The 22,401-nt window shown below is 45.2% G+C and overlaps 3 protein-coding genes across 10 annotated transcripts; all 3 read left to right on the top strand.

The window, feature by feature from the left end:
* The first annotated feature begins 356 nt into the window (after positions 1 to 356).
* On the top strand, positions 357 to 3,020 carry LOC135365922 (uncharacterized). 4 transcript variants are annotated; one of them, XR_010414016.1, is made up of 8 exons: positions 357 to 498; positions 735 to 850; positions 1,231 to 1,312; positions 1,445 to 1,576; positions 1,667 to 1,720; positions 1,793 to 1,900; positions 2,140 to 2,661; positions 2,821 to 3,020. XR_010414016.1 is itself a non-coding variant. In XM_064598586.1 (7 exons), exons 1-5 carry the CDS (start codon positions 468 to 470, stop codon positions 1,714 to 1,716), a joined length of 411 nt encoding a protein of 136 aa, XP_064454656.1. In that variant the 5' UTR covers positions 357 to 467; the 3' UTR covers positions 1,717 to 1,720; positions 1,793 to 1,900; positions 2,140 to 2,781. The 4 variants fall into 4 exon arrangements, 1 of the variants encoding a protein (XP_064454656.1); XR_010414014.1 differs by lacking the exon at positions 2,821 to 3,020 and having other exon boundaries at positions 2,140 to 2,506; positions 2,588 to 2,781; XR_010414015.1 differs by lacking the exon at positions 2,821 to 3,020 and having other exon boundaries at positions 1,793 to 1,953; positions 2,140 to 2,781.
* A 47-nt stretch (positions 3,021 to 3,067) lies between these two features.
* Positions 3,068 to 6,381, top strand: LOC135365921 (uncharacterized). Of its 5 annotated transcripts, none has more exons than XR_010414013.1 (4): positions 3,068 to 3,370; positions 3,515 to 3,686; positions 3,986 to 4,552; positions 4,716 to 6,381. XR_010414013.1 is itself a non-coding variant. In XM_064598585.1 (4 exons), the coding sequence occupies exons 1-3, from the start codon at positions 3,109 to 3,111 to the stop codon at positions 4,383 to 4,385; spliced, it is 834 nt and encodes a 277-aa protein (XP_064454655.1). In that variant the 5' UTR covers positions 3,068 to 3,108; the 3' UTR covers positions 4,386 to 4,402; positions 4,468 to 6,381. The 5 variants fall into 5 exon arrangements, 2 of the variants coding, with proteins under 2 accessions (XP_064454655.1, XP_064454654.1); XR_010414011.1 differs by having other exon boundaries at positions 3,986 to 4,815; positions 4,929 to 6,381; XR_010414012.1 differs by having other exon boundaries at positions 3,986 to 5,007; positions 5,100 to 6,381.
* A 5,366-nt stretch (positions 6,382 to 11,747) lies between these two features.
* On the top strand, positions 11,748 to 21,876 carry LOC135365920 (procathepsin L-like). The gene is made up of 5 exons (XM_064598583.1): positions 11,748 to 12,083; positions 12,307 to 12,477; positions 15,621 to 15,997; positions 18,872 to 18,982; positions 21,609 to 21,876. The coding sequence occupies exons 1-5, from the start codon at positions 12,078 to 12,080 to the stop codon at positions 21,706 to 21,708; spliced, it is 765 nt and encodes a 254-aa protein (XP_064454653.1). The 5' UTR covers positions 11,748 to 12,077; the 3' UTR covers positions 21,709 to 21,876.
* The last annotated feature ends 525 nt before the right edge of the window (positions 21,877 to 22,401 follow it).

Genomic DNA, 22,401 nt, shown 5'->3' with positions numbered 1-22,401 from the left:
CGTTATCCGTTGTCATCCACTTTGATCTACATCATGGTTGGTATGAGTTGTGCTTCGGACTACTGTACGCGGACTTCAGTGAAAGATCCGACGCTCTCGTTTTTTCGTTTTCCGGGAGAGCCGGAATTACGGAAGGCATGGATAGACGCCTTGGGCAAACCACCGAGCTGGAAGCCGGCGAAAGCGGCCAGAGTTTGTTCCGCGCATTTCTCGAGCTGTAGCTTTGAGATAACTGATCGCTTCAAGTTGGAGTTCGGTCTGGCGAAATCTCGGAGGACTTTGAAGCGTGGGGCTGTTCCTCTTGGCTGTGACGAGCTATCGCCAGCACACGAATGCGCGGAGCTCACGAAACGACGACGAAAGGAGGTAATTTCAGAATTATATATCTCTTTATTGGTAAACTGCAACAGCTGTGTTTGCAGATCGTTGAAGACGCTGTGAGGGAGTATGAGTTGCACAACGCTGACATGGAAATGTCCGAAGAGTGTGTTCAAACAGGTAATGTTCCATAGCTTCGTGGAATTCCAGGGAACCCAACATTTTTCATGCATTTCGTTTTTTACACTCTATTTTTTATATGTGACCCGTGACTGAGTCGTTTAGCTAAATACGCACGAACAGAGCGAACGTGCGCTATTTGTGTTTAGTACGTGTGCTTTTTGCTTTTAGTGCGTGCTTCCCAACATTTGGTCGATATTATGCAGTTTCCAATATGTTTCTGCATGTTCCTACAGAAGCTATCCAGCCACAGGCACTACACATCTCCGTTTCTACAGATAGTGAGACAGCTTTGCCATCCTGCCCTGTGACAATGCCTGTTGACCTGAGCTGGCAAGAACAGTTTACGGAGGTCAGTCACAACATGCTTCACATGATGAAAGATCACTGAAAAGGTTATAGCCAGCTGTAGGGATCGAACCCACATCTTCTGGATTACCGGTCCAGGGTTCTACCAATTGTGCTAAGCTAACACGCCTTTCCAGCGACTTTCGGGGTGCGTCATCTTGAGCCCTGGACCGGTAATCCAGAAGATGTGGGTTCGATCCCTACAGCTGGCTAACCTTTTCAGTGACTTTCATCTTTCATCGTTGATTTCTTAGGCAATTTGAGGCTTTGTTTGTATCTGTCCCTTCTATGTTGTTCCAGCCTCAGAACATCAGTTTATCTCATGCTTCACATGTCACGTTGTTTTGCTTGGAGTTCTGCTGAGTAACATGTCTATCCCCTCAGATGCCTCAGTCCCCACAAGCACCATCTCCCATACACAGATGTGACAAAGGAACTCAGACAGATTCCAAGAAGAGAAGCACAGGTGAGTGTTCAACTTTAAACATTACTAAATTTGTAGTCACACTATTGTTCCTCTTCCCAGGTATGCCCCTGTCAAGCAGATGTATATTTTGGTTGTACCTAATTTTATTATTTGTTCATGATTACGTTTCAGGTGTTCAAACTAAGATGCGCACACATCAGAAGGGTACGCAGACATGGTATATTCCATCTGAACCTGCACCCCGTTCTTCAACTCCAGTACAAATGAATCACAAGTGTGGAGTGAAAGTGACAGTGAAACAGAGTGAGTGTTTATGATCGCCTGAGCAGAAAAATTCTTCACGTGCTCATCTATTTGCTGCGGACACTAAGAGGTTGTCATGGTTCATTTCAGGATACGTGATCCTCACGGCACTACGTATGACCCCAACCAAAGCGACCTAAACTTGTATGTTAATCTCCAGTTCATTTTGTATTGCTCCTGCATAGGAGCTTATCACTGTTCACATCCTTATAATAGGACGCAGGATACCTCCCTCTGTGAAAGGTCATTCATCGACCACTGTGATACTGTCAACAGCCACACAGAAAGTAGCAGCGTTACTGAGCACCCTACTAAAGATGACGGGTACACCTATGTTCAGAAGCTCTCCTACTACTTGACACTGGTGTAGAGATAGGGTAGCTGGTACAAAATAACCGGAAGAAAACAGTGCAAGAAGAAGAGGACAGAGCGACACGATACGAGCGCTGTATCGAATCCTCACGAACACTCAGCACTTGTATCTTGCCCCTCTGTGCTTGTCTTTCTTGTTTTCTTCCAGTTCTGTCATGCTACGTTATGGTTATTGGTATCCCTTATTTCAGGCACGAAACCAGCGACACTCACCAACACCGAGAGGCAATGTACATGGTTTCGGAAACCTGCCTTCTTCAGCTGCTCAAGACTTGCCCAGAATGTTTGACGACAAAAACTGTGACAGAACTCAACTGCAAGGGCTCGTGCCTACGTGTAACTGTGACATGCCAAAACAATCACACAAGGGTTTGGTACAGTCAGCCTTCGCTTGGTGGAAAGCCAGTTGGAAACATCATAATGAGCGCCGCCATACTTTTTTCGGCATGTAGCCCTACAAAGGTGTTGCGACTATTCCACTTCATGAATCTTGCCAGCGTAAAGAAGACCCAGTACTTCAGAATGCAGCATTGCTACCTTTTTCCCGCAGTCAAGGAGGTAAAGCACAAGTCATTTTCTATTTACAGAAAGCATGATGGACTCCCTTTATCTATTTTTTTAAAAATTTGCTCTTCCAAGGCATGGAAGTTGGAGGAAGAAGCCTTGGTGTGCGCCCTCAAGGAAACGCCTCTAACACTTGCAGGCGACGCCAGGTGTGATTCTCCGGGACATTGCGCACTAATGGGGACATACACAGTCCTGGAGACATCAGTCAATAAGATTCTTCACTTTGAGCAGATTATGGCAATTCAGTGCATCAGAGATTAATTATGTGTGCGATGAACTTTGCTTCTGTGTTTCATATATTACAGTCACCAGAGGTATCCTCCAGCAACCAAATGGAAAAGGTTGGCCTTGAGCGGGTCTTGGGCTACCTCGAACAACAAGAAATGACGGTTGACATGCTGATCACTGACAGGCATACTGGGATTAAAGCACTCATGAAGACCAAGCCCATTAAACATCGATTTGATGTGTGGCATGTAGCTAAAGGCAAGTTTGCGAACAAGGCATTGAAGTAATACAATGAAATCACCTCATCAGTGTAGAATTTGGCATTCTGTAATGTTTTCTTCGTAACGCACACCAAATTTAAATATATGAACCCTCTACTTCAAGGCATCAAGAAGAAAATTGCTGCAGCAGCACAAACAAAGGCACACCAAATACTAGGCCTGTGGTGTGAGAGCATCATAAGGCACTTGTACTGGTGTGCAAAAACAAGTTCCGACAATGGAGAGGAGCTACTGGCCAAGTGGACTTCTGTCATGCGTCATGTCATCAATGTCCACACGCACCCCAATGCATTGCACCCAAGATGCTTTCATGATGACACCGGAGAAAGGCTGTGGCTTCTCGAAGGTGAGTGCCGTGCAGTAGTGCAAATTGTGTACGAGCCTTCCCTTGTTGTGTCATAAGTATATTCCAGGTTTTCCTTGTTGCCAAATTAGTGAATGACTGACATACTAAACATTGGTATGACGAGTTCTTATGTATGCTTTGTAGGCACAGAACCATTCATGAAGCTTCACAGCATTCTCATGTCAAAGTACCTGTTAGTTGACATCCCGAAGCTGTCTCCACGCGACCAGACCTATGGACTTGAAGCCTACCATAGCCTCCTCATCCATTTTGCACCAAAGTCGCACAGCTACACATATGAAGGCATGCTGGCAAGGTACTGCTTAGTTTACAACATTGAAAAAGAAATTCAAATAGGGATTAGGTTTACACATAAGGTGAGCCAGCCTATATGTGTGACGACATGCTGCACATGCCGCAGTGTAGGACTATGGATAATTTCGACCATCTGGGGTTCCTTTGACGTGTTCTGGAAATCTCTGACATCTTACAGCATTTCAGCTTTAATGAGTTCATTAATTTTATCAGCTCAGTTCATGAGTTCACAGGAGTAGTGATGTTCCTCTAACTGCATGTATACCTTGAACAATAATGAAGGTGACATATATTCTCTAGGACCCAGATTGCTGCACTGCACTATAACTTCAACAGTGCCAGGATAGTGCTAAAAAATGACGACGGAACTGACAAGTATGTCCTGAAAGGGTCTAAACCAAAGAAACAGTGGGTTGTCATTCCACTGAAGGAAAATGTGTCATATGGTAAGTACACTTATAAACACTTCATGTTGTATGTGTCACATGCTACACACAGTTTCAAAAAAATACTATACATTTCCGGCTACGTGGACAAGCTATTCGCAGAGCTCTTCAGATGTTTGAGCAAGTGGCCAACATATGAAAGTGCCGAGAGGGCAAATGCACGTGTGCAGCGGCCAACACTGTGCAGCTCCTATGGAGAGAAGCCAAGCATCGAAGAAGTTAGGCAGAATCATTGGAGTCGATTCCAAAGATAGATACACCCGTATGCAAGGTAGGCCGCTGGTGCAATCACTGGTTGCTTGTAATGCGATTCGATATGACCATGCATTATCACAGTTGAAGGGAGACTGCACACAGAGAAGAATGAAAGGAATGCCCTTGTAGCTGATGCTTTGGATGTGTATCACACTTCACACAAAAGGTAAAGGTGCCTCTTTTAGACGTAAAGCACTGAGAGAAACAAAAATAATGCAATCAATGCAATTTTCACCCTGATTTTCCTAAGTCTATCACCCAGCACAAGGCCCTAATTTACGCACTAGCTAGCATTTATATTGTGGTGTGTGACACTCGCATAATTGTAGGTTGCTTGGAGCAGGTGAGCTGGATCAGCTGTAGTGATGATGGTAGTGTCTGTGCTCCTGAACTGACCTTGACAAACTCGTGACAAAATGTGGACTACAGGTTAGGTTTTATTTGATTGTAGGCATTGTAATCTGCAAAATTATATGCATGTATAGGATGTTTCTAGAAAATCTCCTCTTACGTGAACCTTAATCCTACATGCATGTAACAAGATACAAGACAAGTGGGATATGACAGCTCATGCACACCACGACAGGGGCAACAGATGAAAATTATGACCGTGATTGCCAGGTAGGATACCACTGGGAAGCCAGTATATGATATGTCATTGCATATGTTATGTAGGCAAACTGAGGAAACGTCAGTATAATTCATTATCACAGATGACGGCAAAATGGTGCAATGCGAAGAATGGTCTGTTTTTAATTGTGGCTGCCTTCTCACTGAAGATAAGTATTGCACGTACATACAATCTTATACATATAAAATATAGTAGGTTACAATGACTTGAGAAACAACACAGTATGGCATTGGTATAATTATCTCTTGCAGGTAGTCTGGCTGAAGGTAGCACCTTGAGAACAGGTGATTGCAGTTGCCATGTAGGATACTTTTGGGACGCTGGTACGCGATATAACACTGAATATATTATGTAAGCAAACTGAGCAAACATCGATAAAATGCGTTATCACAGATGAAGGCAAAACGGTGAAATGCGAAGAATGGCCTGTGCTGTTTGGTTATGGCTGCCTTCTCACCTAAGATAAGTGTTACAGTTAGTTGGATAATAGAACCTCTGCATCCTCGAATGCACTTGTAGCTGCCGCCTATTCATACACGTCGGCTCGAACAGCGAATGGTCCATGACGCAGTCGACGCCTTCTTCGTCACACACAACTGCCGTTTGGTCAATGTAGCGGCAACACAGCCACTCGTCTGCTTCGACCATTCGGCAGCGACCACACAGGCACCTAGTGATAAACTTTATTACGGCCTAAACTGCACAGAAAGGGTATAGGGGAAGCTGGAAACGTCTCTTACCCATCTGTGGAGCCCTGTGAAGCGTCCTCTGCGCATTCGTCGCTCGACGCGTCGCTGACGCTCACGTCACGTGGCAAAGGGTCGGTCACAAACGGCGATTCTCCGTGAGATGAAATAATAATTTCATCGTCATCGAACTCGCAATGACTGGATGAAATCCCTACAGAAACGTCCGTCGGCATAGCTTTAGACAGTTTCGGATGCGGCGCGATCGCAGCTGAACCAGTGACAGAATGCGACACCACCCACCACGGACGAGAAGCCAGTGACGTCACCGGAAGACACGAGCAAGGCGAAGCGAGGGAGCGCCGTTTGAACAGGAAGTAGACGTCTGCTTTCAGAAGTGGCGTTTTTCGTGTTTTGCAACGAAACATGAACGTATTTCGCGAAACTTTTGCTGTTTTATCGTGATGGAAGGCTTCCTGAATTCAATGTGACACCATGTCCGAGAAACTTGTTTTTTCGCGGACACAACCTTTAAAGGGAGACTCCGGGACAATCCGAAACTATTATAATGGCTGCGTATATATGTCCGATACATTCTTCCAAAAGGAGAAATACAGTTGGCTTGGCAGTATGGGACTCATTAGTTGCTAAAAGAGCTGGGAAGCTCAAAACGAAAACGAAACTTGGAAGGTTCCCTCCACTAACTCCTGTGTCATGCGTGACGTCACCGGTAGTCTCGTGTGAGCCGCCGGCAGTTTTTCGGGCACGCGCTCTGTAACTTCTTCGTGTTGCATGGATGACCAGTCGTCTGCGTCTTCGATTTCGTTCTGAAATATTCGCCAGCAGTAAAAGCAAGACCTACAGAAAGCCGGAATACCGGAGAGATGAAGCACAGTGTTGCTGGACTGCTTTTCCGTGGAGGAGCGCCTGACGACTCGAAGCAAAATATTCATTTGCTTATCATCTGGGCCACTTGGGGGTGAGAAATTGTATTCACTGAAATATCATAGGGTACGGATTGATGTCCCACTGTTACCTCAACACGTTTTTGATGCGGAGTTTCTCTTTAAGTTCTGTTTTCAGGACGTATCCGGTCATGTTTTCTACTGAAAGTAAATTATTCTTTAGTTTGTTTTTCATGAGACAAAGACATCAAATTCTGCTTGAAAACACTTTTTAGTGGAAAGTTTTTTTCGTGGCTTTTCAAAATCTTCTTCCTTCTATTTTTTCTTTTTTTTTCTTAAGAAAGGATTCCAAAGGTTCGAGGGTTCGCCTTGCTTGAATTCGGATTCGAGAGTGAATTCGGATTCGAGTCAAAGTGCATCTCATGAAAAAAGTGGGGCATATTTGTCCCAACATCTTATTTGCGTTCAAAGGGAAGTGGGACACTGCTGTCCCACTGACCTGCTAGTGCATACGCTCTGAGGTTTGGGAGGAATGTTTTTGTTTCAAGTTTATTCTGACGATATTCTGAAGCGTAGTTACACTGCGAACTGAAAGTTGCAGCACAAACTTCGGCGACGTCTCACCCGTTGCCATCTGGTGTGCGACAGCGCGACGAGTAGTAAACGGCTTTTATAATCCAACACGTGGCAGAACACTTTAAAGCCGGGCACGGATATCCCACTGGCGCATAAGAAATTTTCCGAAAAGACGAAAGTTTTCTCACGCAGGTCTACTGGCATTTTTATGCGAGGGCGAAGTGCTACCGCAGTCAGAGCAAAACAGGCACACCATATATTGTGATGTTAACACTCAGGACAACTGGCATTATCACGGGGTGCATGTGCAAATGTCTTGCTGGACGTACTGGATCAGCCTGTAGCCATTGCTTGGCGCTCCTGCGGCTTATCGTACTGCTCCAGAAGAAGGGGTTCAAGGAAGCTCCTCCAAAAATATCGCCCACAGATCCGAAAAGAAAGCCGGCCGGCCAACCGTCCGTCCGTCCGTCCGCCATTAAACGGGCAGACAGTGCTTCGCGAGCTGACCGCGAGGTGGGGCTTTCACATCGCGTACCCCCTATTGGAGTCCCGATTACGCTACGGCACAGAAGGGGGAGTAAATGCACGGGATGAATGAATGTCACAGAATGTATAGATTGCATTTCACGCGCTGTTGTAAGAGCCCCAGGTACATAATTAGGGTGCATGCATGAAAATACTTTAAAGCAAACCGTCAACCGTGATATATCGAGTTATATAAAATGTTGCGCCATACACAGGACACAATTTGCGAAGAAAGTTGCTCGAACTGTTGCTTACTCTGTGCGGCTCGGAAATTGCTACGTTGGCTGAGTTATACAGCTTATTATGCTACCAAATTGACCAAGGGCACATATTTACGTAGGCTGTCGCATTCAGGAGACCATTCGAGAAGTTCAGTGACAATTTGCAGTGCTGGGGAGTAAATGTCGAGACTAAATGTTTGGTTAGGGGACAAAAATAGGGAGTAATTGCAATCTAGGGGAGTACAAGCTGCAATTACTCCCCGTTTACTCTTTTTTTTTTTTCTTAGCGTGTACAATAACATCGCAACCCAGCATAATCAGGAGTCCGTCTTTTGGCTTACACGACTGTGGTTCAGAACTAGCATGAGGATGCATGACTATCACACCTGATATCGAATGCGCAATTGATAAACATAGGCGTCCCGAGCCCAGAAGGGCGCTGTGGAAGCATGAGGGCCAAGGCACGCAGTACACTCTTAAAAATGAACTTCACCGGATAGCACGCTCTTAGCCAACCATCATCTCGAATGATATTGTTATCTGTCCTGATTTGTTGAAAACGGCAGGCGTACGCCTTTTTTGTGACACTTATGCTGTTCATAATTGTCACAAAAAAGGCGTACGCCTCCCGTTTTCAACAAATCAGGGCAGATAACGATATCATTCGACATGATGGTTGGCCAAGAGCGTGCTATGCGGTGAAGTTCATTTTTAAGAGTGTAGTATAATCGTATGTAAAAAAAGCGCGCACAGAGTCACGTCCTCATTCGACTTGGTTATCCATGTGTGAGGACTTCCTCCGAATTCATAGATGTGACTTGATCTCCAATTGTCTCGCAGCTACACTCTTAAAAATTAACTTCACCGCATAGCACGCTCCTAGCCAACATCAACTCGAATGATATCGCTATGTGCCCCTATTTGTTCGAAACGGTAGGTGTACGCCTTTTTGTGACACTTATGCTGTTCATAATTGTCACAAAAATGGCGTACGCCCCCCGTTTCCAGAAAATAAGGGCAGATAACGATATCATTCGAGATGGTGGTTGGCTAGGAGTGTGCTATGCGGTGAAGTTCATTTTTAAGAGTGTACCTTGGAAGAGTGTCGATCGATCTATTTCAGAAACCCTCCTCGGTTTGAAGCGTTCTTACGCAGCGAGCTCGTCTTGACACGCGTGGTGAAAGTTTCGAGTCAGTGTTCGAGTATACCTCGAAACCGGCTTGGATAGTTCCTCAATACGGCAGCCTCGGGATGACACTTGCCATTCAGAATGTTGTCTTGCCTTTGCTTTACGTTAGCTGATGCATAATCAATTTTTGTTGTCCGTGTCCTTTGCACAAGCATTTGCGCAAGATAACAGGTGTAACATGACCCCTTGCGCTAAGAAATGTCGTGTCTTCATACTGCAAAACAAATTTTAAGTGCAACTGCAAACCTGTACGGACAATCTCGTTCCCAGACGCAGGCAAAGTTAGCAGGCTGCAACTTGACGAACACTCTGAAAACTGAACTTCACTGCATAGCACGCTCTGCGCCAACCATTGCCACGAATGATAGGGTTATCGCTTCTGATTCGAAGAGAGAGGGGGGCGTACGCCTTTTTGTGTCAATTTGGATACATGATAATTGACACAAAAAGGCGTACGCCTCCCTCTTTCCCCGAATCAAAAGCGATAACCCTATCATTCGTGGCAATGGTTGGCGCAAAGCGTGCTATGAGGTGAAGTTCAGTTTTTAGAGTGAAGTAAGCCAGCGGAAGGGTTCATGAAACACGTCTCGGCTCAGACTTGCACAAATCAAGATGTGGCTATCTCAGAACAGATATGTTTAAATGCATATATGCATGAGTGAATGTCACTTGAAAAGAGTAGCACACTTACAGACCTTCTGTCCGAACCAACCTCTCCTTGTCTTTTTCTTTCCCTCTTTTTTTTTTCTTCATTAGAGGTCCATCGATCCCTTCCACTCGAGACATTCACGTCGATTGGGAGAGACAATGACAGCTAGCTTACCAACGCACCATCATATGCTCTCTGACATACGTCGGCACAGTTCCCTTAGAAGTCGTCCCAGGAGGGACATTCCCTCAGAGCGTTACTTGTGATGTTTCCCACCTCTGTGGGGCCTACAACGGCGAGCTCTCTCAGCACCAGAAGTAGCAGCAGCATCACCACCGCCGACGCCCCCCCCCCCCCCCCCCCCACACACACACCATTACACTACCATAAAAATGGAATTATTGATATTTAATGTTAAAATCATTTGGAATATGAACGCACGGTGCGTATATCTTTCTCTTTTTGCCAGCGGCACAAAGTCTATGTAAATGTTTATCGCAGTTAAGAAACACGTTGACGAATTCTGCTAAGCCCGAATAATTTTTCCCATCTTGGGACTTCGAATGGCACCATGCACCGGGTTCGTCAACCTCGTAGGAGAACTCCGCTTCGTAACTGCCGAGGCAGTTCTTTATCTCAAAGCAGATTTCCGTCATGTTGCCCTTTGTCAAGCACGCAAGGCTTTTACCCGGTCGTCGCCCAAGTTGCCGAAGAAAAAACGCTGACGCGGTCCGAATGAGTTCCTATTTAACGGGAGTGCACGAACACAGTTTTCAAGTCGAGGTAACCATGCACCTGTCGTTGTTGTTCGTACTTGCTGTGCCACATGCTTTCGCGCTGGCGTTAAACATAGAGTTGCTTGAAGAATGGCACAAGTTCAAAGAGGAGTTTAACAAAAAATACAGACCCACAGAGGATTTCAAGCGAATGAAGATTTGGCAGAAGACAAAACATCTCGTAGAGCAGCATAATGAAGAGTACGGCCGTGGACTCCACAGCTACACGCTTGCTGTCAATCATATGGCAGATATGGTATGCACACATTTTTTATTCAATCATCTGCTTACTAGTCATGTGTGCGACACTATAGGGATTTGGGCGACATGCCAAGGGATTCTTCAGATACTCTCTTATAAAATGAACTTCACCGCATAGCACGCTCCTGGCCAACCATAATCTCGAATGATATCATTATGAGCCCTAATTTACTGAAAACGGGAGGCACACGCCATTTTTGTGACCAGCATTTTTGTGAACAGCATAAGTGTCACGAAAAAAGCCGTACGCCTAACGTTTTCAACAAATCAGAGCACATAACGATATCGTTGGAGATGATGGTTAGCTAGGAGCGTGCTATGCCGTGAAGTGAATCTTCATTTTTAAGAGTGGCAGAGAAGCACTGCCGGCGCTGTGTATCTACAGCAGCACACAAAAAGCCAGGAGCGTGCTCGGCTCCAGCAAATGGCAGTCTCTGACTTTTCTTCAGCTGATGCGTTTTCGTCCGTACTATGTTTTGTTTAAACTCACCGCGGGCTTTAACACGATTACGGTGCTTTGAAGTTGAGGCCAAACTTGATGCGAAGTTTTTGGAACGGCAGACGGCAAAGTGCCCTCAGTGGCACGGCGCGCTGTTGAGAAACGCTCAAAGCTGACTGCAACGTTTCCTCAACGACGCGTTGGCGGCAATCCAATGCAAAGTTTTCCTGCCCTCTCAATGAAACAAGCAGTAAACACACAGCTACAAGTCATGCCGCGTTAAAGGTACACGCGTGACGCGCGTGCGTGGCGGTTACACATGGACGCTCAACTTGCCAAATTGGCGCGACCTTAAAGCAGTAAAAAAATTGCTACTAAATGCAATAATGAAGGTAGACATCTGAACTGAGAGCGCAAAATACACGGACAAAGAACGGAGGAATAGACAGGACGAGCGCTAACTTCCAACTGAGTTTATTGAAGAAAATGAGCAAAAAAGCAGAAACCCCTCACAGCACACGTGTCACTTTCTGGGCGCACCGGTTCTGAGGAAGATCAGTTCCTTTTCGGTTAGAGATACAGAAGGTGTGCTAACGCATACATCTTGATGGTTATTTATCTTTTCTGCTTCTATTATTTCCCTTGTTAGTTTAGTCTTGTTTCTTGCGATGATATGGCAATCTCAATAGATAGGTTCACATCCACGAGTGTTACAATGATAAGCCAACCCTCTAGTGCCCGTCCTGTCCATTTCTCCGTTCTTTGTCCGTGTATCTTGCGCTCTCAGTTCAGGTGTCTCATTACCAACTAGCCCAATCTTCAACCCTTCTCAATGAAGGTAGGGGCTCAGTGGACTGAAGCTTGAAAGAAATCATCACTTCAGAGCATCTCTTGTCCATCCTAGAAAGGACAAAGAAAAAAAAAAGGCGGGAGGGGGGGGGGGGCACTGGTTATGACATACTGTTCTGCCGCCAAATAAGTTTGAGTGGTTAATGTTTCAATGATTACTTTGCTAACAAAGCCAAGCCGGATAAAGTTGAAACTAATGGCCATCAACACAGACTCAAGAGGAACAGGAGCAGGGGAGGTGCCTTCGTGTGACTCCCGAGTCGATTCGTCAAATGGAGTCCGAAACGGAACTGTTTACTCTAGGAGAAGGGGAGCTTCCGCCGATTCCTGATCAAGTGGACTGGAGAACGAACAATGGCTACGTGGGACAGGTCTACGATCAGGCAAGCCATTGTTTGATTTGTTGACTCCCAAACGACGGCGATAAACGCGGACAGGAGAACGATGGACTCGTACAGCGTTACACTATAGCGACAGTTTTATTCCGTACACGTCCAGCAACCATTAGCCCTGCCAGTCTCTTGCTACAGAGGAAACTCCATTACGTGACGGGGCTGCACACGGATGGCTATGTTTACTGTCAAGTATGCCAATGAGCGTGGTTTCTACAACCTCACGTCTCGAAGGGTTCTTTTACCTGACTGCGCTCTAAAAATAGAGCTTCACCGCATAGCAGTCTGTGAGCCAACCATTGCTACGAATGCTATAGGGTTGTCGCTTCTGATTCGAAGGGAGAGGTGGACGTACGCCTTTATGTGGCAATTTGGATATATGAAAATCGCCACAAAAAGGCGTACGCCCCGTCTCTCTTCGAATCGGAAGCGATAACCCTATCATTCTTGGCAATGATTGGCGCATGGAGTGCTACGCGGTGAAGTTCTGTTTTTAGAGTGTGCGATACACTCTAAAAACAGAACTTCACCGCGTAGCAAAGACGCGTAGCGAAGACGAGAAAGAAGAAAACGGCTATGAACAGTCACAAAGTGCGCAGTCAGCGTACAGCAAACTCGTAGCTAACAACATGGAGAGCGACAGGAACTGGAAAAGTACCGGGCTCTGTCTATAATCTTACGTATTACTGGCAGACCGCGCGAATTGCTACATTAAAAACATGCATATTGTATTAGTACACGCTTTATTCGCGCCTCCGATTAAATTATTTTTGTTTACCTTCGCAGTTTGCCCCTCAACAACCACGCTCGCACGTGTATCATGAAGGGCGCAGGGTTGCTAACACAGATTTCGTATTTTTTCCCGCCTTCGCTACCATCTATATTTACCTTGCGGCATACCCAGCCGTATAAGAGTCGCCAAAGTTGAACTCGAGATTGCCCTTGCAGGAATATGTTCGCAGGATTTTGGGAATGGACGACATCACAGCGCCGTCCTTAATTTTTTTTTTAGGAATAACTGTTGAATAGCAACAGGGGCTTCCTACTTTGCTCTATGCAAGCTCATACCAGAGCCCACGACAGGTATTTCTATAGGCAGGTCAAGAAACTGCATACGGTTATCATCCGACACATTTGAGACCATTGCTGTGATCATTGGATCAGTATAAAATTTTCGTTGTTCCTCGTAATACGTGGTTTTACGTCACGAGATGACTGTGATCAAGAGCGACGCAATAGTATTATTACTATTAGTATTCCATCATTCATTCATTCATTTTGCCCACCAGATAGTTCATTACTATGCGCTGAAATCTCAGCATACGGCGCACCATATACAGGAAGGTATTCGGGTATACAGGGTATTCGGCGTGTTTTTCACGCGTGTAAATCGATTATCATTGCGCATCCCTTGGATGTCTTTGGTTCGCTGGGTTGCTATCAATTTGAATGGATCCGTTAGCTGATATGGTCGTGGTTGTGCTAGTGCTAATGAAAAAGCTCGCCGTTGTGGATCTTACAGGAGGATAACTGATATTAGAAGACGTAAGCCCTCCTTTAATCAAATCAGAAGCGACAGCGATATCACAGGACGCTACTGTCGAACTACGGTATGTGACGCGGAAAAATTGTATTTTTCGTGTGCACGACACTGTCACGTGTCACACAGATATTTCCTGCGTCTCCCCTTTCCCCTCCTCTCTGCCTCTACGCTTTAAGGAAAAAAGTAGTGATTTAACTCATATTGGGGAGTAAATGCATTGCCACAAAAAATTGTCCCTTTCGGGAGTAAATGAACGTCACAGAGTGGAGACTCTATTTCGCGCTCTGTTATAAGAGTCCCAGGAACAAAATCCGTGTGCATACATAAAAACACTTCGAATCAAGCAGTCAACAGTGATATGTCGAGTGATATAAACCTACGTGTGACACGTGTCGGAACGTAGGAACGTAGCGACATACATAGGGCACAATTGAACCTCTGTATGCAATAAGGGGATAAGTCGAATTATCCAATTTTTAGTGTTTTTGTTGCAATGGCATCTACATACCAGTATGTACCTGCTAAATAGAATTTAGGACCATACTGCAATTTATTGACTCGCTACAAGAGCGTAAGAAACGGGAAATGCATGTGTGTCAATGGGATGGACAGCCAGATCAGGCCCCTTTTCTACCGTGGTTACAAATGGTGCAGCTTAAATTTTGCTACGATGCAGAAATGAACTTCGAATTCGACTCGAAAAACATGTTCTTCCTACCTCACGTGACCGTGTCAGCAGTGCTACTGAGCGTTGTAATCGGAAAAACATGCGCACTGTGCTAATCAGACATATTTTGCTGGCCATGCAGAACATTATTTTCAAGATTGTGCTCGTTTAGCAACACGATAATCACGACCTAGGCTGCTCCACTGCACAAAGGTAACTTCGGCCATCCTGCCGCCACCACGAAAGTCCGACCCGTGAAAACTCTTTTTTCCTGCACGAAAACCCTGCGCGTGCGTTGTTATATCGAAAAAGGGGATATGTCATGCTCCTGGATTTTGTTCAATTTCTGCTAAATCGCACGCACAGAAATGATGTGAATGGGACATGCATGTAGAGTAGACACACGTATATGTGTTACACATTTTGCATTTGCGTTATTCGTGGAAACTTATCTGGGATTACTTAAGCAAATATTTGGTTATATACTTGGTATATTATACTCGGTTTGGGTTTTTCGACTTATCCCCTTATTGCATACAGAGGCTCAATTTGAGATGAAATAAGGACAAACTCTGTCGTACTCTGTGGGTGTGGAAAATTGCTAAGTTGGCCGAGTAATACAGCCTTATGCCATCGAATTGACAATAGAGCACATAATTACATAGGCTGTTGCATTCCCATGACCGTTTGTGAAGTTCAGTGACGATTTGCAGTCCTGGGGAGTAAATGCCACGGTTAGGCGACCACAATGGGGGAGTAATTACAGTCTAGGGGACAAGAAAAGCTGCAGTTACTCCCCGTTTTATCCCTTTTATTTTTTCTTGGAGTGTATGACGTCACGGGAGACGACGTTTTCTTTTTATTTATTTATTATTCTTTGTTTTGTAAACAGTCCTTCAGCACGCCCATGATGTTCACTTTCAGGGCAGGTGTGGGTCGTGTTGGACCTTCAGCGTCGTGGGAGCGCTCGAAAGCCAATGGTTCTTAACTACGCATCAGAGGGTCAACCTGAGCCAGCAGAACCTCGTCGACTGCGACACTTCTTCTGGGGGGTGCTACGGAGGTGATTTATACCGAGGCTTCAAGTTCATCAAGGACAGTGGCGGGATCGACACATTCGAGTCCTATCCCTACGAAGCTCGCAATAACGTGTGCAGGTTCAAGAAGGAATGTGTTGGCGCCGTTGTCAACGGCATCAGCATGATCAAAACTGGAAGCGAGTTTGACCTCAGAAATGCCGTCGCTACCGTGGGACCTGTCTCCGTTGCAATCTGTGCTGACGAGAAATTCAGCGCGTACCGGTATGTCAGTCACGGGTCTTCTACAATGTCTGTGTCGAAGGATGAAGCTAGGACGAAAGGCGTGCGTCTTGGATGAATTGAGAACTCGTAAAAATTGTTGATCACGGCGCGGGTGTCATTTCACCGGTGTGAGAGTTACCTAACTTAAAGTTCTGTCAAGTAATATTAGACAGCAGGCAATACCCGAGCACCAACGCGGACGACAACAACTATTGCAGTACGTGGATGCGGTTCATACGCACGGAAATTATGTTACAAACATGTGCACGCTCGTACACACTAAACTTTTTTACACCCTTTTCAGTGTAAGGTGGGTGTACCATAACTCACACCCCTTTGAGTGTCAAAATTTGTAGGTGTAATGAAATACTCCTACCTCTCAGGGTGTATTTCACAACAAACACACATACCTCTGAAAGGTTGTAACATCTACTTAGCGGGTGTGCTGCTTATTGGTCTACACTGGTGATTGGGCGATGCCCTATAACTAAGCCTGATTCAATTTCTAGTGTGCGCGTAAAGTCCGCAGCTTTGGTTCGATAGTGCGTGTATCATGCATATCAGCCAAAGTAAATACATAACTTGAACATTTAATGCATTGTGTCCTCCCAATATTGCAATTACGAACTGGTGCCGTATTGAACCTATATGATATACGGATGAGGATATACGCGCTTACATTTAGACGCGCTTAGAGATAAATTCGAAACATCACATAAATGTGATGACGAACCAAGATCACTTAGAAAGGCATTTCCCTTCCAAGAGCAAAACAGACACTATATACATTGCCTGACTTGCGAGCGTCTGCAAATTCCATAGCCCTGCTCCCCAGTCAAAACCAAGGGTGAGATGTCCAAGTTTAATTTGATTGTGCACACAAAAAAACACTGAATCGAGGAATTGCTTGGTGTATCAACTCACCATCAAGATAACGATTGTGTTTCTTACTTGTTTTGGTATGAAAGAAAATTAAGACACAGAGTACACGCCATCTATATTCCATAAAATGTTAAACATTTCACAATAAGGCAAAACGCCCCTAAACCATTGCACCCTTATTACGCCCTTAGTACACCTTTAACACACCAATGTAGATGTGCACCCAATTCACACCCACGTATGAGAGGATCAGCCTCGAAGGGGAGTATGATCTGGGTGTATATTGCAAAATACACCTCTCTTACACTAACACAGGTGTAAAAAAAATATGTGTGTAGGATGCAACACGATTTTTCTAGATAGCGTACGTACCCGTTCTCATCACAGGGCTGGCACTGAATGTATTGCTCCGTAGACGAAAGCGTGCTGGGCGAACACAATGCATCCTAGACAGGTCCTGGTCGCAGTTCACAGGATTTGTCAAGGCGCACGTGACCTTAAAGATGGTGGCGCCCGTGATCGACGGCCAAACCGTTTGTATGTGTACCGTTTGTACAATGCGATTGTTGTTTTAGTGCAGCATTCTGGATGTACTTAGATCACGGTAATTATTTTTATGCGATCACCTTATAATAAAATGCGCTTTTTTGCACATAAGGCCCCTACGATTGACGACTTCCAAAGATGTGATGACGAGCGCGCGTTAGGACTCACTGAGACGATGCGATGTACTTAAACTAAGCAAAAATGTTGCGGAAGAAGTACCGCATACCTTACGCTGGCAAATTACGTTAATCTCTTCGCGTTATAACGGCGGAAATGTGTCGCTAAACTGCAAAACGATATGTAAACAAAGTCATATGGCCTCAAAACGACGTTTTCTATAAAGTGCGACCAGGACAAGATGGCAGTTTTGCCAAAAGCACCCGCTTGAGGCTACACTCTTAAAAATGAACTTCACCGCATAGCACGTTCCTTGCCAACCATCGTCTCGAATGATATCGTTATCTGCCCTGATTTGTTGAAAACGGGGGGCGTACGCCTTTTCTGTGACAATTATGAACAGCAGAAGTGTCACAAAAAGGCGTACGCCTCTCGTTTTCAACAAATCAGGGTAGATAACGATATCATTCGAGATGATGGTTGGCTAGGAGCGTGCTATGCGGTGAAGTTCATTTTTAAGAGTGTAGTTGCAACGATGGCGGATTTGTGTCGCCCCTGTGGTTGTCATGGAATCAGGGTCGTCCCGACAATCCGTGGCTCCTTTCTTCTACTGTTCTTATTTGTTTGCTTGTTTGTTTGATAGTATAGTTATGCTACAAGGCAGGGCGAAAATAGTTTGCATGGTAGACGACCCCAATGTACAGGTTAACGAATGATGAATGTACTGCTCGCGTCAAAATGAACTTGAACACCTTCCTATCCAGCGAAGCAGGAAGTCAGCCACCCTGGCAGCGCTTAGCACAGAACAGTGCCCTCATAACGAGCGTCGCCCCCTCTTACTGTGAATAGGTAAATCCAAGAACACTCTCCGTCTTTATTTCTACACAGCACCACCAGGCACCCGCGGACGGGGATGGCGTTCAACTGAACTCAAATGGGAGGCTGTACAGAGCTGAAAAAAACTTTTTTTTTTGTTCGTGCTCACAGTAATAACAGAACACAGCGGGCCTGGGTGGGTTCGTGAGACATTATAGTCACACATTACCGGTCCATTCTGTTGACGTCGAGAAGTTTGGGAGTCGCTCCCTGGTATTCATTGTGTGTAATATCCATTGCGGGGTAAAAATTGTGTGTTTGTGAAAACCTATTCGCTGTAGCTTTGGGTTATTCATTTTATGCGGGCTCTAATTAAAAGGTTGCTCCAATGGCGACCTGCTCCAAGGACAATGGAGGTTTCGTACTTTGTTGCCATCCCCACTCCTCCTCTTTGTTCAGTTTCTTATGCTGTTTTATCATTGTCTACGTTTTCGTTTTTTTTTTTTTCCACAGGGATGGCATTTATGATAACCCAAATTGCCCGAACGACACGCTAAACCACGGTGTTGTGGTTGTTGGATACGGCACAGAAGACGGCAAGGATTACTGGCTGATAAAGAACAGGTACGGTAACGCAGTGATCCATGTATTTCGGCTGTGCGCACCCTCTGCAGAAAGTGCATGTGCATTGTCAGCATTAGATTGAGATACCTTAATGATGAGGTTAACGTAGCAAGGATTACTAAGATAATAGAGGGGAGTGTACGTCTTGAAAGGATTCTATTTCTTTGTACTTATTTCGAGTATTTATGAGTATTTTATGAATTTACTATTTTATGAAGATATATTTTTCTGTAGTTCCTGTATTTATCCACGTATTTTATGAGTGTGAGTATTTTCGAATATTTTGTCAAGTATTTACTTCGTGTATTTATTACGGGTTTTTATTTAGAGTTGGGATGTATTTGTTCTGCTTCCGAAAAAATGTCGCTACACTCTCAAAACAACTTTTGGCATTCAGAATGATACCGCCCCGTCTGCGGTTTCGTTGGAACACACGCCAATTCCCCAACACCTTTACGCGTACCTTCACGCGTACTTTGCGTACGTGTAAAAAGTTACGTACCGCGATTCGCGGCCGATAATGCGCGTCACAGATCACGCAAACCAATCAAGATTCGACATTTGAAATAAAAGAACCGCGTATGACGCGCACAGGTAGTCGGTCTGTGCTTATCCTCAGAAGACAAACAAGAATCACGAATCAAGAACTCACTGGATGTGTGTGGGCGCGACCGAGCGTGAAATATGTCAAAATGTCAGGGACCATTGGACCTAATGCTCGTTAATTAATTGACGCGCTACCCTCATGGTGGCCCCTACTTGCATGTTCAATCGTGATTCGTTTCAATAATCGAGGAATACTCTACGCGTGACAAGAGTATTATACCTTTGCCGGAGGCGCCGGGCTCCCGTTTCCACCAAATGGAACGCATAGAAATGTCATCCGGATTGATCGTTGGCTAGGAGCGTGCTAAGCCAGAACCACCTACACTCTTAAAAATGAACTTCACCACATAGCATGCTCCTAGCCAACCACCATCCCGAATGACAACGTTCTCGCCCCTGATTTGTTGAAAACGGGAGGAGCAGCCTATTTTGGGCCGTGCATAATGAACACAAAATAGGCTCCTCCTCCCGTTTTCAACAAATCCGGGGCTAGAACGTTGTCATTCGGGGTGATGGTTGGCTAGGAGGGTGCTATGTGGTGAAGTTCATTTTTAAGAGTGTAGAAGAGAACGCCTCCCGAATAGACCTCTCCCTGTTTGTAAACAAATGGTGTCACAGTGTTCGACAGCGCCACCAATTTCGTAGAGTTCAGCTAACATTGAAGTTAGAGGCGAACGAGGTCGCACCCGTAAACCGGGATATTTAGGGGACAACGATGGTCCCTGAAAGGGATGCGACCTTCGGTCATACTTTTCCCTCAATAGGAGAACAAGTGCCCATTCGTGGAACCTAGCCTTCCCCTTCTAGTTTGTTTCGGTTTCAGTCTGCCTACCGACGTCATGGTAACGTTCTTCGAGTAGAGGTCTATATCTCCTCGCTCTCGCTATAGGTCAGCCCACTTGGATAGTGGGCTGACTGAATGGCCTGGTAGTGGGCTGGATAATGGGAGTGGGCTAGTAGTTTCTCTAAAATTAAGCGTGTGTCGTCTGCTTCGACGGGACGCAGCTTTCGTATAATTGGCCGACGCCCACCAGAGTAGGATGACGTCACGCGGTGCTGCGCTGGCGTTCTTTGGAGGCGGTGCTCGTTGACCGGGAAAGCTCTATTTAAAAGAGCAGTCTTCGCAGGATAGTCCAATCAGAAAGCGTATTCCACCAATGATGGAGGATGTAAATTCGACACCGAGCTCAGATCAACATACACTGTTGAAACAGAACTTCACCACACAGCACGCTCCTAGCCAACCATCATTCCGAATGATATCATTCTGTGTATTGATTTGTTGAAGATGGGAGGAGGCGCCTATCTGGGACACATTATCTTGTCCCAGGTAGGCGCCTCCCCCCTGTTTTGAACAAATCAGGACACAGAATGATATTATTCGGAATGATGGTAGGCAAGGAGCGTGCTATGTGGTGAAGTTCTGTTCTAACAGTGTATAATACCGACACGTATACATTTGCTGATTTGATGTGCATTTGATTTGATTTGCATGATTTGACGATGTCCCGACCTGAAAAGTAAGCCCAGCGAAATAAAAAGTAAGAGCATACCAGCGCATCCGCGCCACGATTGCGATTGCTGTGGAAGCACGGTATCCAACCCTTGTGCACACCAGCGGAGAGCGCTGAACCGATAAAATTATATTTTGTCTGTATTTCCGGATACTTCGGTTCGGGGCCGGAAAAACGACACAGAACACGTAAGTACTTTAATGAAAAGGCGTCGGTAAGTGTTTTGCTAATTTACAATTGATACATTGGCCACCGAAACAATTCTCAAACTGTTCGACAATTAGTCTTGACTGTTCCAATAAAAAACGAAATGAAACAAACAAACAAAAAACTTGGTGATAAATGTTTCGCGTTAAATGTGATGTAGTTCGGCGTTCACTTGCCGATTACGTAGGTCACCCTACGTTTTGTTTTAGCATATCGGTAGGTGTTATTTGAGGGCATTGGTACATATATTGCTCGACAATATTTTCGAAGTGGCGCCCTTAATTCTCAATGTGTTCTAGCTGGAGTGACCGCTGGGGACAGAAGGGCTTTGGAAAGATGGTCCGAAACCGCGGCAACCAATGCGGCATCGCTTCTAACGCCCTCTATCCCATAATATGAAGAGAGGGACCCTGCATGGGACTTTTTGCAGAAACAGCAACCCTGCTTCTGATGTACATTGTGATCTACTGGTGGCATGCATCTTTATTTGCACGGCAAGATCGGAACGGCACTTTCGCTCTTGCAACTATGATTGTAGATTGGGTATGGAGCGAATAAAATGTTCATAGTATGTGTCTGGAGCCTTTCAGCATTGATGGGTATTGGAACTAGGGAAGAAGCCCTTTGTATACCCGACGGCAGAACTGCGATTCATATACAGGATGTTTCGCGAAAATCCCGGCCCTGGCTGAATAATTCGTCAACAGGTGGCGTCATCGAAGAAATTTATTTTTGGTAAAGATCCTTGAGACATCGGCTATGAACTGAGTAGTGAGCGGCTCATTTGCATACGCTCATTAATTAATTAAGCACCCTAACTTCCAAATTTTACTTCGCACGCTTACGGAACCTCAGTTTTACGCATCGGTACCTTCAGCGAAAAATATTGCAAGAAAAAAAAACGCATGGACACTTAGTAATTCTTCTGAGTAATTAATCGGTTTTCGGTTCACATATTTCTTGCTCAGCGCAGTGCGCCAATGCGCACTTTGGATCAGCTATCCGTCTGTCAATTTCGTGTTCATCCGCCTGGTTCACGTACGGGGGCGACGGAAGATTCAGAACAGCCGCAGGCGATGATTTAATATCTTA

This window comes from Ornithodoros turicata, chromosome 8 (genome assembly GCF_037126465.1).
Source record: "Ornithodoros turicata isolate Travis chromosome 8, ASM3712646v1, whole genome shotgun sequence".
NCBI classification, from domain to species: domain Eukaryota; kingdom Metazoa; phylum Arthropoda; class Arachnida; order Ixodida; family Argasidae; genus Ornithodoros; species Ornithodoros turicata.
The sequence above is the reverse complement of the archived record's forward strand: the minus strand, read 5'-3'. Positions and strand labels throughout refer to the sequence as shown.